Below are 19,990 nucleotides of genomic sequence, written 5' to 3' on the forward strand. Positions count from 1 at the left end.
ATTGACCTTTGACCTTGGACATGTGACCTGAAACACGCACAGGATGTTCAGTGATACTTGATTACTCTAATGTCCAAGTTTAACGAACTAGACCAATAAACTTTCAAAGTTATGATGGTAATTCAACAGATATCCCCGATTCGGCCAAAGTTCATTGACCCTAAATGACCTTTGACCTTAATCATGAGACCTGAAACTTGCACAAAATGTTCAGTGATGCTTGATTACTATTATGTCCAAGTTTCATGAATCAGATCCATAAACTTTCAAAGTTATGATGGGAATTCAACAGATATCCCCAATTCGGCCAAAGTTCATTGACCCTAAATGACCTTTGACCTTGGTCATGTGACCTGAAACTTGCACAAAATGTTCAGTGATGCTTGATTACTATTATGTCCAAGTTTCATGAATCAGATCCATAAACTTTCAAAGTTATGATGGGAATTCAACAGATATCCCCAATTCGTCCAAAGTTCATTGACCCTAAATGACCTTTGACCTTGGTCATGTGACGTGAAACTCATGCAGGATGGTCATTGATACTTGATTAACCTTATGTCCAAGTTTCATGAACTAGGTCCATATATTTTCTAAGTTATGATGACATTTCAAAAACTTAACCTCAGGTTAAGATTTTGATGTTGATTCCTCCAACATGGTCTAAGTTCATTGACCCTAAATGACCTTTGACCTTGGTCATGTGACATGAAACTCTAATAGGATGTTCAGTAATACTTGATTAACCTTATGGCCAAGTTTTATTAACTAGGTCCATCTACTTTCTAAGTTATGATGTCATTTCAAAAACTTAACCTCAGGTTAAGATTTGATGTTGACGCCGCCGCCGCCGCCGTCGCCGTCGGAAAAGCGGCGCCTATAGTCTCACTTGCTTCGCAGGTGAGACAAAAACGCTTTTATCTTTCCCATTTCTCCTTGGTTTTTGTAGATTATTCATTTTCTTCACTTTTCCCCTAATATTACAAATGCTCATATCTTAGAATTTCCATGTTTAAAGATATGGAGTGAAGATTCATAGGACTGGATTGGCTCAGACTTCATGATGAAGTTTGATGATTAAGTATTTTACTTAAGTGATTGAGATGAATGAGAAGTAGTTTTATCTGATATTAAATAAACACATATAAAATTATAAGGGAGCAAATTGTGTCCATTGCATGTTTCCCACAATGTACACACATCATAACTACATGTTGGAAGTTATAACAAAATTGAACAGCTAACCATAATTTATACCAATCAAGGAACTTGAACTTACTTTCCATTGCATTTTCCATTCAGCCAAGTGCCTTCATATACAGCATCTTTGTGTACTCCTGCTGAGCTGAATGCATGTCGTCCTTGTCTTGTTCGCTTAGGTGGTACCTAAATACATTTAACGTAAAGATTGCTTCAATAAAATCACATGAGGTACTTTGCAAAAATTTCTGTTTGTAATAAACTATGCAAATATTTTGATAAAGGGGTGCAAATCTATCCAGATCCACAGAAATATAGCAAAGTAACCATTGTATAAAGGTAGCCATGCAATATAAGATATCGTGGAAAATCCGCGGTGTAGTGGTTCTGACTCTTGCCTTGAGAACACAGAGGGTTGTGTTCGAATCCCACCATGGTCTAGCATCCTTTGGCAAGGCGTTAATCCACACTTTGCCACTCTCGACCCAGGTGCTGAATGGGTACCCGGTAGGATGCGAAAGATATTGTATGTTTGATTTTGCCAGCACCATAATGAGGCTGCAATGAATGCAAGGAATGCTCTCCAGGGAGTGGAAATTGTGCACTTTTTGTGCGGGATTGAAATGAATCCAATGACCGGGGTAATAATATGCTGTAACGTGCTTTGAGCCATTCTGGGAAAATCGCTTTATAAAAATTGGCTATTATTTTTATAATTAAGAAGTTAACAAACTGTTTTCACAAACAGATATTCACATCAAGGTGGTTGTTACAGTGAGATTGTTATTCTGGATCATGTTGCATATGGTAACTTGTCAATATGACAACTTTCATGGAAACCATGATTATGATAGAGTCATATTACCATGGCGTTTACATGAATAGTACAATTTCAAGCGATGTGACTTAAGGAAAGCACTCTCAACAATCATCTTTTGAGAGAGCAATCTATGCAATCATGATAGAATTTCAGCTATTAAGAAAGGTCCTACAGGAGACAATTCTACCTCAAAAGAGCTCTATGTATTATACACCTGAGAGTTTCATGCTGTGATATCTTACTTTCTGAAAGGCTCCATCTTTGTGTGTGATATCAGGGCTAGGACTCTTCTGACTGGCTGTAAGAATAGCATCAATGGCTTGATTGATAGACCACAACCATTCGGCTTTCTCAACAGGAGAGGGCGCTTGTAATACTAATGTCTCCTCAGGCATATGCAGCTGTATGGCATTACTGCGTATGGAAAATATGAAGGATATGTAAAAATACTACAATTATGGTAACAATATACACATATTATTAGAAAGGGAAAGACCTATTTTAAATGTTTGTGTATTATACACCTGAGAGTTTCATGGTGTGATAATGTTGAAATAAAATGAATTGACTTGAATCAAATTCGAACAATAACTTTCTTCAACTACATGAGCCAATTTCAAGATTCCACATATGAAGGAGAGTACGCATAAGTATTTTTTTCAGTAAGAAGTGTCTAGAAGGGGGATACAGAGACATACACAGACAGAAAGATACAGTTACACAATACTCTATTTTGTCTTCGAGAGAGAGAGAGAGAGAGAGACAGAGAGAGAGACAGACAGACAGACAGACAGACAGATAGATAGATAGATAGATTTAAATACTCACATGACTTGATCTGTATCAGGAATAGGTTCTGCCCATACCAGGGCCAAACTAAATATCTGATGGTTGGAAAACTGAAACAAAAGGAAGATCAGAGATATATGAATAATTGATTTATTCCTCGCATATCGTCAAAACAATGAACATATTAAATCCTATTTTTACAAAATTCAATAGCTTTAAATTATAATTTCATTATCAAAACTGCAGTATGGAGACTTTGTTTCTTTACTCTTACAAATCAGTACCTGAACTAAACCAAATAAAACTTGAACAAATTTAATTAAAAACTAAAATAAAAACAGTCCCAAACAACATTCAAGTTATTTTACAAAATTTCCAAACCATCCCTTACTTGGTTTAGCATGATTTTCAATATCTTTAGAATTAGGGCAATACTGTTGGCAATTGTGGGCAGAAGGATTTATCATTATTACAAGAAAACTTTGCTTTAATTCACAATAAAAGATTATAGAATTTACACAAAATTTAATAGTAAAATTAATTCAAACCAATATCATGCAAACATATTATCACATTTAATACAGAGACAGACAATTACTGCAGCACATGCTTACACTGTATACCAATATATATAGACTTTCAAGAGGCAATACAATTAAAAATATAATCAGCAATGTAAATCATAGATCTATGGCTCAATATTTTACAATGGACATCAGCTTCCTTTTGTTTAGGGTGCTTTATTTCTTTTCATTGTTGATTCTCATCAAATCTTAATTAAATCACCAATAAAAACTATATATTACAATTCAAAGATTCAAATATGCTGCTTATGGAGTCAGAATTATGTAGCACTAGTAATGAATGAAAACAAGTTTTGATTGATTGATTGATTGATTGATTGATTGATTGATAGATTTTAAATAAAATAATCTTTGGGGGAGTTAATAATCTGAGAAGATATCAGTGGTATATGAATTAGAATATTATACATGTCCTGCTGCTGCATAAAATATCAATCTTCAAGGATCTAGTCCACATTGCAGAAAAGCTACTATTACGGTAACTTTGTCTTCCAATTGTAACTTTCATGGAATCCTTGATTTTTATTGTCTGTTGATCAGCGTTACCATGGTAGTTACATGCACCAATGGACAGTAACGTTACCGTAATAGTACGTTTTATGCAACAGGGCCCAGGTAGGCATTTTTTAAGCAGCTTCTGTGTCTTCATTACATATAAACTAAGCTCATATAAGCTCATACAAGGAATACATCTTACGATTCCTGATCAAAACAATACCTACAACAAGCATACTAAACTGCATAAAAAGTGAATTGAGGTATTACCAATCCAGAACCCTGAGAGCATTAGAAATTGTGGAAAGAATTTGAATGATTTAGATCATTTAGAATTATTTGATGCATAATGATCAACTGAACATTGTAAGGGACAATTATGAGATATTTATAGTTTCATTAAGCATACACTTATGGAAATGGAAATGGAAAGTCTCTATGTGTCCTGTTTGCATCCTTTTCGGAAAGGGTCTTGGAAAGGGTGGTGCCAAGCGTCATCGCAAGGTTCTATGAGACAACAGTTTTACATCCTAGCAAAACTGTTGTCAACCTCAGTTGTCTGAGAATGAACATCAGGTCCTTTCATTAGGACTTAATTTTGCTATGGCTCCTAAGCAAGTGAACCGAGAAGAATTTATCCAGTAGTTGTGTCTACAACTAACAACATCCAAGGTATCACAAACCTATTCTTTTTGGTTAACTTGCTTAGGAGCCATAGCAAAATTAAGTCCTAATGAAAGGACCTGATGTTATTTTTTTAACCATCTCACTTCAGGAGCATGTAATGTGCAGTACATGTATGAAAATATAAGATTATGAATTGGCTCTCAAAATGATATAAAAGCAGTGTCATTGTGCGTAACATGTACTTTATGAACATTAATGTGCGGAATGATACTCAAACATTCTACTCTCCACAAAAAAACACTACCAGAACTTAATGCTAGTAAATAACAAAAAAGAAAAGAATATTTACAATTTTGTCAATGAAAGAAAAAAAATGGACATGGATCATGGCTCTGACTGAGAACTTGATGCTAAATTATGATATTTATCAAGCTGACTAAACTGGCTGATACTTAACTGCTTTCTTCATAAAATCTGTTGGCTTTGAGTTAAGAATACTTCATGCATACAATTTTCTAACTGCTACAACTTCAGCCATTCACAATAAATACAACTAATCAAGGTTACACAAAAAAACATAGCAAGCTCAACGAGTTCAAGACTTGATACTCATTAACACAACAAAAAGCCTTAAGAATGAGTCTACCTTTTGTGGCTCAGGTGCTCTTTGAATGGGAGGCAGAGCAACTTTTGTGTCCTCCTTTGATGTTAAATTATTCAATTAAATTTGTAGCAAAAATAGAAACAAATTTATTCTATTTTGGAAATAATGATCATTATTTCAAGATGTTAAGTATAGAATCTCATGATATTACAGGTGTACAAACAACACTCCTCCCACACAAATAATGCATTTACCCAATGTTAAATAATATCATTTCTACATAGATTTAATACAGTTGATATATACAAAAGACAGGGAGAAAAAAAAACACTGAAAGCAAACTTAAGCTCAACTAATATAAAAAGTATGAATTCTATTGCAAATGCAAAGAGATGTTGAATAATGATATAATATGATTGATGACCAGATTCCAAATCCAATATCATATTCAGATTAATTTATCTTATCAGTGTTAAGTCAAATTACATCATAATCACCATCGTCATCACCACCACCACCAACAGCTAGAACATCATCATCATTATTACATCTTGTTTATACAGCATAACTTCATCAGTGATGTACACTGATCTCCCTGTTACATCATCACCATACTTTCATTCTTATTATGATCCTGGTGACATTCATTTCTCTTAAGAGCACAAAGCTATCACAAAAAAATGAATCCTTCAAATCACAATGGTTTATCATAAAAAAAACACCTAGAGATAGGCCTTTGTGTAATTTTACTCACATATGCATGAACAAATATATCATTGAAGAGAAGAAACCAATGGGTTGAGAGTCGTTTAGCATTGGCAAGCTGCAGGGGCTTGGTTCGACTATCACGGATCAAACGTCTGTCTGGTGATTTGATGGATTCCTAGGTCAACAACATACATATTTTTATCATTACACATTTTACAAAACAGACTGTGTCAGGTAAAAAAAAATGTTCAAGAAGAACTGGATGCCATCCAAATTAACTGATATGTAGAAATTATATCTTACTTTGAGGGACAAGATATAATGGGAAGTGTTAGCCAAAATAGATTTGTTGATAACAAGATAACAGACATATAACACCTGCTGAAAAAATATAAAAATAAAAGAAAATTAGGATGATGTTTAAACAGCTGTTTGTAACATTATGCAGGACTATACAAGTGATTGGTCTATGGAAAGAAAAAGAGATTTTCTGAATTATTTTCTAGTCAGTTACAATGTAATTTACATGGTTTGATATTATTCTTAATGCACATTCTGAATGCAAATTGAATTTCTTCACAACTTGTCAAGATTGTTAAGAAATATAGCCAAACTTTTGACATTGTATTTAGCCCTCTATATTCCAAGTATTCTTTAAATCATGTATAATTTTATAGAAGCTTTGTGAAAAGGCCCCTAGAACTGATATCTACATGTATAAATGTGGTTTTGTCATTTGTTTGCTGTTAGTTTTCTTGACTTACCGCTAGTTTAGCAGGACATGACTCCCAGAACGTCCTTGTGTCATCAGCATCAGATTGCTTCTTCTCTAACGTCTTCTTCAATTCTTCCCATGATGCACCACTCTCATTAAGAAGACTATACTCGCCAGAATCCTGGTAAACAAATTGATATCTAAATTAATATTCAAATCTATATTCAAATTTGAATATTTCAAAAAAATTGGTGAATGATTGTACATGGGAATACAATCTTTCTAACAACAGCGAAAAGGGAGCAAGTGACATGTAACAATTTGAGGACTTAGTATTCTCATACTTTACAAATATTGTGCTCTTCTGCACAAAATTTTATCCTAAAATACTTCTACTACTAGGAGATATGTTCAGCAAGACATCAAGGTATTGAGGATATGTCAATGCAACAACAGATTCATTTTTATCTCTTAAGAAAATGTCACTGTTCCCCCTTCTTTCTATTTGCTATAGAGTAAGAAAGTAACACCATTCTCTTTTTATAAAACACTTACTACAATAGATCAAGATCAATGGAACATACCTCTGGATAGTAATCTCTGAGTTTGGTAAGGAGATATGAATATGATTTGATTCTATCCAATGGTAGCTTCATAGCCATCCTAAGAGGAGCTCCATATACTGTAGGTTTCTCTTCATTCAATATTTCAGTAAATACACCATCATGTTTGGCCAAGGCATCACTAGAAAGAGAAAAATAAGGGCAATTAGGGCAAGCTGTTAAAAGTTGATTTTGTCTAGCCCAAGATATTAAACCACAATTACATAATAGGTCTAAACATACTAAACCAGTGAGACCACACAGACACCAGAAATTAATGAAATCTTATCCATTATTACTAGATTGAGGCATTCTGGAGACAAGTCACAAACACGTATTTTGTCTGTGCAATTGATTTTAAAAATACAAGTATTTTTCTTAAGAAATAGAACTTTGATATTCCTTTATCATTTTCTTTGATCGAGGTATCAGATTAAAGAGCAAATAATGAAGTTATGATATATGTGACTTTCTTTTTTAAGTTCAGATACCATCAGCAAAATGATTTTTTGGTATCCTTTCTTTCGATTGTTTTTAATCACTAATGCATGAATGAGTAATTGTCTAATTTATGAAATAGGAGACTCTAAGCCTTACAATGATGAGTCATTTGTCTATTACATTGACATTTGTGATAGACCTATGATAAAACATCAACAATTTTTGGTTATACTTTTTCTTGGATGCAATATACAATTGATAAATGAATGAATAATGAATAAAATAAAAATGTCTTTTTTGTGTCATACTTGGCAATTTTTCCTAGGTGGTTGAATCCAGTGATTGTAATGAAATCACAGACAGCGTTGGCGTACTCCTGGAAGAGCTGAATATAGCGACCAATCTCCTTTAGCATCATTACATCCCATAAGTCTTTGTTGCGCTGAACGAGACCTGTCAGATGTAGACAGTTCTGTGCAACAAGGCCACACACTGATCCATAGAGATCTAGGATAAGCCTCAGAGGTCCACTGTAGATAGTTCCTTCAACAGACTTCTGAACCTCTGTAAAAAAAAATATATAAAATCAACCTAAAAATCATACATTCTGGCTTCATCATGACACCATTTGATTAATACACAGGTTGTTTGTAGTAACAGAAAAAACAAATAAAAAGTTCTGATTAAATGCCATGTTTTAGCTCTTCATATTCTTTTATATTTTTGTCCTGGAGTGCATTACAGAAATATCAGGAAAATCAAATCTCAAGTGCGATATGATTTTCAGCCCATTTGAAATGCACATTAGGAACTTCTATCAAACTATTACGAGTTACATCTTGATTTAATTGGTCAGCTCAAGCTCCCACACCACATACACATCAATGGGATTACACTTTAAATAATATAATGTATGCATATTCAGCTTAGTATAACTTTTAGTCATGCTTAAATCTGTGTGAAATGCCAACCACGATCTTATTATTGGCTTTACACGAATTCTGTTAAATCTACCGTTCTCTTTGTCCCTTAACATACAAGTAGCATTGTTCAGAAGACCAGGGCCCTGTCTCAAAAAGAGTTGTGATTGATCCAATCAACCTCAGCTATATGGAAATCCATGAATGTCATAATATCTAATATGTGGGAAATTTGCACAATGTCTGTTGTAAACAAGGACAAGCACACTGAATTTTCAAGAAAATAATGAATGTATAAATATGCATCATATATGGAAAATATTTTGAACAAGCATGCAGTTTAGATGTTGACGTTGCCGGCTTTCCATAGTTGTGGTTGATCGGATCAATCACAACTTTTGTAAGACGGGGACAAGGACCTTACCTGAACTTTGTAAGGTCTTGATGATAGATGACTTGATGGAAGAAAGTTGACTGTAAAGAAGTCTCTCTGTGGCTGAAAATTCATGGGTGATTGCAACAAAGCCGTTACTGCTCTTATCGGCTATACAGGCACACTGGTCAACCGAAGCCGCAACGGCCTGTAACCAACCATTCTGGAAAAAAAAATTATATTTTGTTAAATATTGCATGCTCATGTGATGAATAAAAAAAATAATAATCACAGGGAACAATTAACAATCTAAAGGTATGTTCAAAGCTTCTCTAAAGGTTTTGATCACTATTCCACTTACAATATTATACCCTAAAGCTGTTATGATGTGGATGATTTGAAATATAAACATGTTTTAGAAGATGAATTTAGCAATTTTACAAGGAATTCATGAGGTCGGGAAACTGGCTAAAATAAAAGTAACTGAATATTTCTTTATGGATTAAACTTTTTCTCAAGCACAAATTGGGCTGAAATTTGCAGAACATAATATTTGTTTGCAATTTGTTTATGGGCAATAAGTTAATTTCATAAAAAGTGATCAACAGGCCTTTCTTAAAAAAAATCAATGCTAATAAAATGTGATCTTCAAATTTAAAAAAGAATCAGCAGAAAACAAAACAAATGCAAAAAAAATCTCAATGATCACCACACATTTGTAAGTTTTAATGTAAAATGATATTCAAATTTACTCAACGTTTTAGACATATCTTCAATATTTTACTACCAAACTGAACACTAGACCATATTGTGCTTTATCAAGTCACTAACTAGTTGTGTGAGGGATTAATCTTACAAGTATTTTAAAAACTTTTATTTCATAACTTGTTGTTCTTTTTGCAGGTTATTGTGGTAAACATTTGACATACCTGTCTTGTATTTTTCCTGAGGAAGCAACTTATGTTATTTAGTTTTTAAGTCCTTGCTCTGTTCCAAAAATATGTTTAATTTTTCATATCTATAGTACCACTTACAGCATGAAAAATTATCATGCCAGAGATATTGCATCTCATTAATGCATGTATATGGTGCTGAGAAAAAAGATTTTCTAGAATGTATCATCATTTTTTTTCTGAAATCTCAAGTCTCAAACATTTTTAAAGGCAAATTGATCATGCCAGAGAAGATAATTATAATGTAATGTTAAAGGTGTAATTTCATGCTTGCATATTGTGCTAGAAATGGCTCAAAAGATCACTAATATTGTTCTTATTGATTAGAATTAATAGATTCTGTATTTCATTTCCTGATTATAAAGATGAGCCATGAGGTTTGCAAAAACCAATGAAAAAAAATAGTTAAAATAATAGGAAGAACATTTAAAAATTCATTTGATATCATATTTATGAAGAATATCTGTTAACATGATTTTACATAAACAAAAATCTTTAATTATAATAACTAACATAAATGTATAAAAGATAACTTTGCCTGACCTTATAAGGGCTACTAAACTTGGCCTAGTGATCATTCTGTATTATGGTGAAAGCAGTGGGATAATATTCCAAGTACTAACAGACTCCTAAGACTCCTATCTTAGGCAAATCTACTGATGTTTTTACCTTCTTAAGAAAGGTGAGTTTCTCAGGCTGCTTTGCTCTGGCTGCATATTTGACGGTGGGTGACTTAGAGATGGATGATGACATTGGCCGTTTCTTAGACTTATCACTTCCATCCCGTAGAGGACTCTCGGGAGTAGGAGTACTGTTGGAGTTCCTTAATTCTTGAAGGCTACCACAAAAAGTCAGTAAAAAAAAATCAGTCATTATATATTCATATATATTTTATGTATGAAAGTATGCAATTCATGCAGTATCAAAGAATTAAGACATTTCCTGATTTTAAGACTTGACCTTCCCCCCCCAAAAAAAAAAAAGCTACTTGAATTCTTTAAATTCCAAAATAATCTGTTTTTGATTAAGTTCAAGATGTATTTATGGACAACAGGCTATCCAACAAAATAGGCTTTAGAATAATTTTGATAAGAATAAGAATGTGGTTATCAGAGACTTTTATAAACAAATTTGTAAAGGAAGGGAATAACAGAATTTGCTTTTAGAAAGTAATAGATTACAATACCCAGCAATGCCAGCATATAAAATAAAAAGATGAATCAGCAATAATCCTGATTGTGGGATTGTTTTAATGTTTAATAACGTTTGATATCACTGATATGTTATGACTTGGAGTTTGTACTATTATAATGAGCAAAAATATATCTTTGGGGGAATATTTTCAGTGTACGAACAGGAAAGTTGTACTGTAAAAGTGGAAATTTTCACGGTGTGGAAATTTTCGCGTATTTCGCGGCAAGATCGGCAAGCGTGACTTTAAAAACACGCGAATTTATGAGCATCTATTTTAATGCAAGTTTTGAACTGCTGTTCAATTGCGTGTATCGTCTTGGCAAAGAGATTGCATAGTTTGACCTTAAGAGGGCGGCATTTACGCAAGCAAGCTTGAGCTCCAAATTCGTATGCATCGCGAGAATTTGTTTCAAAGCAATGTGATCATTCTTTAACAGTCACAGATCGTATTTAAATTGTGATTTTGATTGAAATATAAATTGCTTTTGCTGTTTGATTGGTGAGTGTTTAGATCTGTTTAGTTTTTGAGAAGACATCGGGTCGATCGCCCATGTTTGTTGATTGATCCCATGCACTTTGAACAGCCGTAATCCCCCCAGTCCGTACCCGGTGCTCGGCCGTTCGTACCAGGCCAGCAGCTAGCAGCGCCTCCATTTTGCCTTCCCCGATGTCCGCCCCACAAATAAAATTTGCGTTATATGTCACAAAAGCCCACGATTAGATCAAAACAATGCTTAATTATGCCGCCCGAGAGCTAGAATTATGATCAGAAAATACAATTTCGTTGCAGAAATTTTAATTAAAACCCCCGGGGGGGGGCCACTTCCATTCACGAGTGGATACCATGCGCGACCAAGGGGTCTCGAAAAGCACCCTAAACACGTAATTTCCATATTCTGAAAATGAACCCCTTAACAAGTATTGGCGTGTGAAACCCTACCCTTAACAAGTATTGGAAACAAAAACGATACTCTTGGCAAATATTTCCTGAAATGAACCCCTAAACAAGTACAGGAATGTTTTATTGTTACGGTTCCTTCGGTCGTCGGCTTTACCTTATTTGGTTTAGTACGACCCCACTTCTACACCTCGCGCAAATCGGACTCTAAACACGAAGTGTTGGGGCAAAAATGACATCCTTTATAAAACATTTTAATTTTGTTTTATCATCCCCGCAAATTAGACCCTAAACACGTAATTTTCCTAGCGAAATAGATACCCTTTTTTCATTATTTTTGTGTTTTTGGCACCCTTATCACGTTACGTACGTAACGTGCCCTATCCTGAGAAAGACATCCTTTTTACATGTTTTTTTGGTCGCGCATGGTATCCACTCGTCAATGTAAGTGGCCCCTCCGGGTTAAAACCATTAACAGATCGGCAAGAAGGCCCAAAAAAGAAGTGACTTTGTCATTATGGAGAGAGCAGCGCGAATTTAAAAACCTGTGAAAATGTTTTGAAGCCGCCAAGCGCGAAAAATTAATCCCGAGAAAAAAAACAGCGTTTACAGTAATTCTGTGACATCACAAATCCTGGAAGGATCTCCTGTAATAGCATTATTGATTATGACATTCAAATGCTATAACTTTCTTCTTGTCCGTTTAATTGTTCTTGAGCTTTCATTGATCATATCCTTTTATTTTTCATACAAGCTGACTTGCTCAAAGTGTTTCATTCTAATCAAACTAGCATTTCATCCCAATAGTTGTTTATTCAAAAAGTGGCAGGTATTGTACCTTGGTTGTTTTCCTAAGTAGTACACATCTGGCATGCAGTTGGTTCCATCTGCAAGGAGGAGGGTATGTGTTCCCCCTACTGCTGCATCCCATACAGGTGTGTTGTTTGGCATCTAAAAAGAAACAAAGTAGTCAAAATCAGAAAAATCAACATAAATATTTGCAATGATTTTATTTTCCATTTGCTTACGAATATTTGCTGTATGGCATTGTTGTTCAAATTAAAAAACAAGTAGATATTGCTATGACGGGCATTAAATGTGAATGTTGTGAATGGAGCGTTGTGGCCCAGTGGATTAGCCTTCGGACTTTGAAACAGAGGGTCGTGGGTTTGAATCCAAGCCATGGCGTAATTTCCTTCAGCAAGAAACTGATCCAGTGTGCTGCACTCAACCCAGGTGAGGTGAATGGGTACCGGTAGGAAGTAATTCCTTAAAAAGCTGTGTGCGCTATGAACGCCTAGCTTAGCTGGGTAATATAGGAGCGCCTTGAGCACCTAACAAGGTGGATATGTGCGCAATATAAATATCCTATATTATTATTATTAACAATAACTCATCATTGTAGATATCAGTGTCAGTTATATTTCTGAGCAGGATATTATCATTTGGAATAACATGACACATCATAGAATTGATCTGACCAATTGGAAGTGCATGTTTGAGACTTGGGTTTGGTTTAATTGCATATGATTATTTATGAAACACACTCTTGAGAAAGGTGAATTTCCATTCCAGATACATGAATGACATCTTTCTAGCATGGGGACAGGAATAAATTCAACTTTACAATCAGCCACCTAATTTCAATCAGACGTATACAGGAAGTGATTGACATCCTGAAATACCATATTCATGAGTTACCATGGCATCAGCCTTACTAATAAACAGTCCCAAGAACAGCCACCTCTATTTGACTGATGGAGATGAAAATGTAATTATGGTTTCCTGTATGAAACTTTCACAGAAAAAAAGGGGAATACCATACATAAAAACACATGCACTTTAAAGAATAATAGTGAGTAAACTTTGTGAAGTTGATACATATTAATTACTTCAAATAGAATAGCAGAAATCATATCTTTTACAAGTCTCTTCTAAAAAACAAGTGGATCGCCTCTAGTAGTCTCGCCTGCATTACATGGCTCAATATAGCAGGCTTTTAAGCAGATGTTGAAGACAACTAAAAGATGAATAAATATTTTTTAAAGCCATTCATATGATAATAAAATACTAAGTTCATTGACCCTAAATGAGCTTTGACCTCGATCATGTGACCTAAAACTTGTACAAAATGATCAGTATTACTTGAACAACATACCTTGGTTTGTTATCTTTCATTCAAGAGATATCCATCATCCAGAATTCTTAGGAATCATCAGACACTCAGCAACTTCTCAGGACCACACCTTTCATTAATTCACCTTGCATTTAACAAACTCAATAATATGGTAGTACCAGAATTGCCATTTAAAATATCTGCTATAGATCTAAAGGGAATTGGAATGGCTGACCTGTCCAAATGAGTGTTTTTCTGTCCCAAAACTGGATAAACTCAGATGGACATTTCCTACAACGACTACCTGGACAGACTGCAAACGATGGAGAACCTTATAAAGACACTCTCTCTTGCACTCAACCAAATATTCTTCACTCACCTACATGTACCTACAATTGAAACAATCAACTTTCAAGGAAACAACATCATGGATGTCTCTCCCATCCAATTCCATGCAGCAGCAGTGCTGACTTTGAAAAAAAACAAAGGTGATTTTTTTCTTTCTTAAAATGCATCATTCATTTGATAACAAGATAAATATGTTTATTGATTTTAAATGACTTTGAACTTGATCACATGACCTGACACTCATGTAAAATGTTCAGTGATTAACCTTGTGTTCGAATTTCAGGCAATTAATTATTAATTTACTTTCAAAGTTATGATAAATTTCAAGTCCATCCCAGAAAAATTATGATTTGAAAAAAATCAAACAAGCTTAATTCTGAAAATTTCATCAAAATGAGATCTAAATTAAAAAAAGTTATATTTAAAGCTACATGTAAACCCTTCGAACCCTGAATTGAGATGGACAGGACCCTCACCCTGAATTTTTTGCAGATATCAAGCTTATCGGCAAAATGAAGGATTTACAGGACATTTTACATAAATGATCTGCTATACTCATGACTCAAACAGAGCTGGTACCCAGCCTGGCCCAGCTGATGTTGTTCAGGATCATGTGACCTGCAATTCAGGCCAGAAAATCAGTGATACTTGATTACCCTTGTGTCCAACTCTGAAATAAAGATCCATATTTTTTTTAAGTTATGATATTTCATTCACTTAACCTTGGTTAAGATATCAATGTTGATAACCCCAACATGGTCAAAGTTCACTGACCCTAAATGACCTTTGACCTCAATAATCCTCCTGCAAGACAATCAGGGATACTTCCAAATTTAATGAACTAGATTCATATATATATTATACATGTATTTTCAAAGTTATGATGACAGATCAATGTGAGAATATTGAAATGAGAAGAAAGAAAGATAAACAGAAAGAAATTAAAGGATGGAGACAGATCTTAGGAAGGATGATGGGGGATGGTGGCATTTCCTATCATTCTCCATCTTCCTTACCTTTAATCTTTTTGGAACAAGTTGACCGGTGTGTCCAAGCTGACCATCAGAGTTACATCCCCAGGTATAGACTTGACCATTGCTTGAGATAGCCACACAGTGAGATGCTCCAGCCACAATACGTACAATGTTTTTACTGCTCAGTTGCTTGATTATACTTGGTGCATGCCTGAAAGAAATGTCAATCAAAAAGTAAAACTACATTTACTGTTCCTGAAAACATGAATATCGGCAATAAACATACAAGTACATGTACGTAGAATACAAGCTAAAACAATATTCTCATCCTGAAGCAGTAGCCAGATCCCAAATACATATGAGTACATGTGTGAATGCATCCTGAAATACATGCATTGTACATTGTTCATAAACATGTATCATAAAAACTTTAATGTAGATTCAAGCAGAATGGAGCAATGCAATTATCAGCCTGTTTTCATTTTGTGGTGACCTCAAAATCGATTTTAGTAAACTTGAAAATGTGGAAAGTGTTTTTGTTTGTAACTTTAGCTAATGACCATGAATTTGAGTGATAATTACCTTTTTTAAAGAATAGCTCCTTTGACTATCGATATTAAATTTTTATCATTTGTTGACAAAAAAGTCTCAGAACTTGCCAGTAAAAAGTAAAATCAAGTGGTCGACGAACTCAACTGATGTATACATTTTCCATTTGTGATCATGAACAAATTAAATAATTTTCATTCTTTAATGAATGAAAATATTATTCCTATGGAAAGCAGTATGAAATAATGTGACTGAAGATATCCAACCCACAAATAAAATCATTTCAAAATTTTGAAAAAATGGCAATTTAGGGAATTTATATCATATGACATATGATTGAGCTGCTTGTTTGTGATCTCAAAAAAATCAGTACTTTAAACATTCATAAAGTCTCTGTTTAATCTTTAACAGATTTTCTTCAAACCTGCACCAATACAACTTTATACATGTAATTTCTTTCATTTAAAACCAACTTATCGTTAGGATGAACTTCAAGTATATACCTCACATCTTTTCATGGTCAATAGCATCTTCCTTCCATTCTACCCTAAGAAATACCTTCCTCAATTAGAACCTGACAAATCTGATTGAAGGAAGAATGCTTTAATAATTCATGGTCATAATTAATTCAATGTCCTTGAACAAGTATGTGAGTAATTTGACATTGTCCTTTCAGGTCAATGTATGATCAACAAACAAATCTAGACGTACACCTCATACATTTAAAGAATTTATTGCTCTTAGGCTGAGGAAATAAGGCTTTTCCGTCAAGTCAATTCATACAGCTACTCTTGACATTAGCTACCTAAGGAACTCATTACTCACACTGACAGAAACCCTCGATGAAGGCTGGCCAGAAGGAATTGTGACTCAATTGAAAAGGGCTATATTCAGGTCATTCATACCCGTAGGCATTTCAAGTCAATTTAGCCTGCATTACATTACTAACCTGTACACAACCTGTATTGGTAACTTGCTGTATGATGGCATATGGCTAGATTAAATTCAGGATTTCAGCAAATAATATTAAAACTGACTGAAAAGGGAAAAATATTTGACTGATAAATAAACTGCTTCAGATAACATACATGTACACGTAATACATGTACACGTAAAAGCCTTGCTTTTACTTCCATTTAAACTTTCTATGTTGTCACTCCCCTCCGATACTTTAAATGTGGTCATATAACTGTAATATACACTGTTTTCTTTATTTAAATCATGCTCATATTGTAGGCAATGTTCATGACATCATTTCATGTTTTTAAAGGAAATGCAGATCAGAATGAATGAGAAAACCTAAGATGCTTTATAATGGCAATTTGATAAAAAATTCAAGGAAAACAGGATATTTTAGATTAAAAAAGATTATATAATTTTTGACATCACAGGCAGGTAACTGCCCCATACCTGTATATCATGTACACACTCCATAAACACCAGCATCACTACTGCTCAAATTGAGCTGGACATATTAATTATTAAATAATTTTTAATATCTCAGAAAATGGTATTGATATACATGTACAGTATGTACATGTACCTTGTATCACATAACTACCATTTTAAAGCTCAAAACTATGTTTTTCTTTGATGCATTTTCACAAACCTTAACCAACATACAGTATCTTTTTTCCCTCTTAGATGCTTTTAAATTCTCCATGTATGCACAGTGTCTCAAGGAATTATTTGTACACTACATTGTACATACTGTACAACAATAAAAACTGAGAATAAGCACTAGATGCTGGAACAAAAAAAAAAAATACCAACTTGGCTATCATGAAACAATGAATTATCATGAAACGAGGAGAGAATAGCCTTTTTTCTTGCACCAAGTTACAAATTGTGATCAGTCAGAATGATTATGGATCATGCGATAGTGCATGATTTCATACTGTACCTTGTTGTGTTTATTGCAGTGTACATGTAGCATACAATGATTCAATGTTCATGATTTATTACACTTTTATTCTGAAAGATGAGATGACATGCTTTTATTTCCTAGTATTTCAATCGGTATCATTGTGCACATGATTTTAGAATAATGGATAAATACCTCAATGGTACATGTATATGTACAGGGGTATCTCAATTACTCTTCAATGATCAAAAAAGGTATAAAAATATGCATTATCACACTTGAAATGAATTAGAATCATTCATCATACATGTAACTTGCAACAACATGGACATGTAGGTAAAAATTATGAAGGCTATACATGTACTCTTCTCTTTCACATACATTGTACATGTAGTTCATTAGATTTTATGAAAGCCAGGTTATGAGATTTTTACTTTCACCATAGTTTTTAAATACCTAATGTCAAATAATTACTGGATACACTGTACCGAGTAATATTATGCATCAGAGTAGTAATTTGATAAAATTGACTAATAGATTCAATTACAGAGATACCCTGCAAACTTCCTAAATGTCAATTTTGGAAGTAATGAATGAAAATAATTGGATATACGTACATGTACATGTAAGATTGTATCTTTGACGAGCAAAGATGTAAATGTACTGTACATTAGCAAGCATTCAGATTATCAACCCTGTCACTCAAAGATTCTGAAATTTGTCATGTCATATGATACACAGGTTCAAACGAAATTATGAAGCATTATTGTGATACTATACATGTACGGCACTTCAAACATTTTTTGATGAAGAGATTATCAAGAAATTAGTGAATTTGTGTACGTAGGTCTACCCCACTGTATGAATGTGATCAATTTGAGAATAAAATAGGCCTACATGTATCTATGGGCTTTCAAAACAGTGGCAAAAGAACAATATAAAAAGTGAGGGGGGACCACATGTGCAAAAGAAATCACAATCAAATGGTCATTTTCATACATGTACATGTACAATGTACCATTTTAACACATTTAATTTTAAAAAAAAGTCAGGTGGGTGGCACTGTCCAAAGAACCACCACCCCCCCCCCCCCCCCCTTTCTACGGCCCATGAATCTGTATTAGATTTTTGAATTCTTGAACTTACTGTAATTATCTGTCATCCTTAAAACTTCTGTTCATACTTCATGTACATGTACACACCAAACATTAACAGTTACATGTACATGTATATACAGTTTATGTAGTGGCCACCTGTCTACAGCAACCACCTGCCCATAGTAACACTAAAGATGGGGGTAATAACAACAACGCGCCTCGGAATAGAATATTTTTAGATAGATGGCGCTATATAAATGCCTACTATTAAAATTGATTCTCATGGAAGCAGATTGTGTGTGTAAGAACCTGTGTATAGCAGCCACCTGTCAGTAAAGGCCACATTTTGTATTCCCTATGGTGGCTACAGGTTTCACTGTCACCCCAAATCAGATATAAAAAAATAAAGTGAAAAATGGAAAATACTGAAACCGACTTGGACTCTAAAAACCTCATAAATTATGATTCTTCTATTATATCTCCAGACGATACTACTCTCTGATGAATAATGCATATCTCATGTGCAATTCTACATGTTTACATTTAGGAGTGATAAATGGCAGTTGTTTGAAGGACAAGCATCTGTCACATACAGTACATGTAAATGCAGATCCACCTGGGGGAGTGTTTAATGACAGGACTTGTCATTGTCAGACATTTTATCTTACAAGGCCTGTTTTATCTCACAGTTACCATAGGAACAGTGCTTCTCAGCCAATTAAATTCAAAGGAAGTTGTCAGATATGACAACTAGTCTTGTCGGAAGAAAATATGTTGATGTAATGCTCCCCAGATATATGCATGTGAGTATTGACTACAAGGTAATACAAAATTATACAGCGAAAGGAGGGAAAAGCGATAAAGAAAAATAGGGGACATATTGTAACAAGGGGAGAAGAGAGGAGGGAGGGGAAAAGAAGGGGGGAAGAGGAGGGAAGTGAAAAGGGGCGTAGGGGGAGACAGACCAAAATGTACATAAATACATGTGGGCTAAGAGCTTTGAAACTAAATCTCTTCCTTATTAGCACAATTGTGAGGGATTTTATTTTCAAGCACAGAGACCACCTTGCTATTAATCATCCTTTCACCTCACTCTTGCAGCAGTTAATTATTCCTTAT

At 34.3% G+C, this 19,990-nt stretch overlaps 1 protein-coding gene across 3 annotated transcripts in view; it reads right to left on the minus strand.

The window, feature by feature from the left end:
• Positions 1–19,990, minus strand: part of LOC121428536 (alsin-like) — a 46,431-nt gene that overhangs the window by 14,182 nt on the left and 12,259 nt on the right. For 2 of the 3 annotated variants that reach the window (XM_041625238.1, XM_041625230.1), the window contains exons 4-15: positions 15,404–15,572; positions 12,762–12,874; positions 10,501–10,669; positions 8,930–9,101; positions 7,894–8,149; positions 7,127–7,286; positions 6,592–6,723; positions 5,874–6,002; positions 5,162–5,215; positions 2,849–2,919; positions 2,263–2,434; positions 1,280–1,386 (exon numbers count right to left, since the gene is read on the minus strand). In XM_041625238.1, coding sequence (XP_041481172.1) covers positions 1,280–1,386; positions 2,263–2,434; positions 2,849–2,919; positions 5,162–5,215; positions 5,874–6,002; positions 6,592–6,723; positions 7,127–7,286; positions 7,894–8,149; positions 8,930–9,101; positions 10,501–10,669; positions 12,762–12,874; positions 15,404–15,572 — 1,704 coding nt within the window. The remainder of the gene's footprint in view (positions 1–1,279; positions 1,387–2,262; positions 2,435–2,848; positions 2,920–5,161; positions 5,216–5,873; positions 6,003–6,591; positions 6,724–7,126; positions 7,287–7,893; positions 8,150–8,929; positions 9,102–10,500; positions 10,670–12,761; positions 12,875–15,403; positions 15,573–19,990) is intronic. The other variant, XM_041625246.1, reaches the window with a different exon arrangement.

The sequence above is a fragment of the Lytechinus variegatus genome, chromosome 1 (genome assembly GCF_018143015.1).
Source record: "Lytechinus variegatus isolate NC3 chromosome 1, Lvar_3.0, whole genome shotgun sequence".
NCBI classification, from domain to species: Eukaryota; Metazoa; Echinodermata; class Echinoidea; order Temnopleuroida; family Toxopneustidae; genus Lytechinus; species Lytechinus variegatus.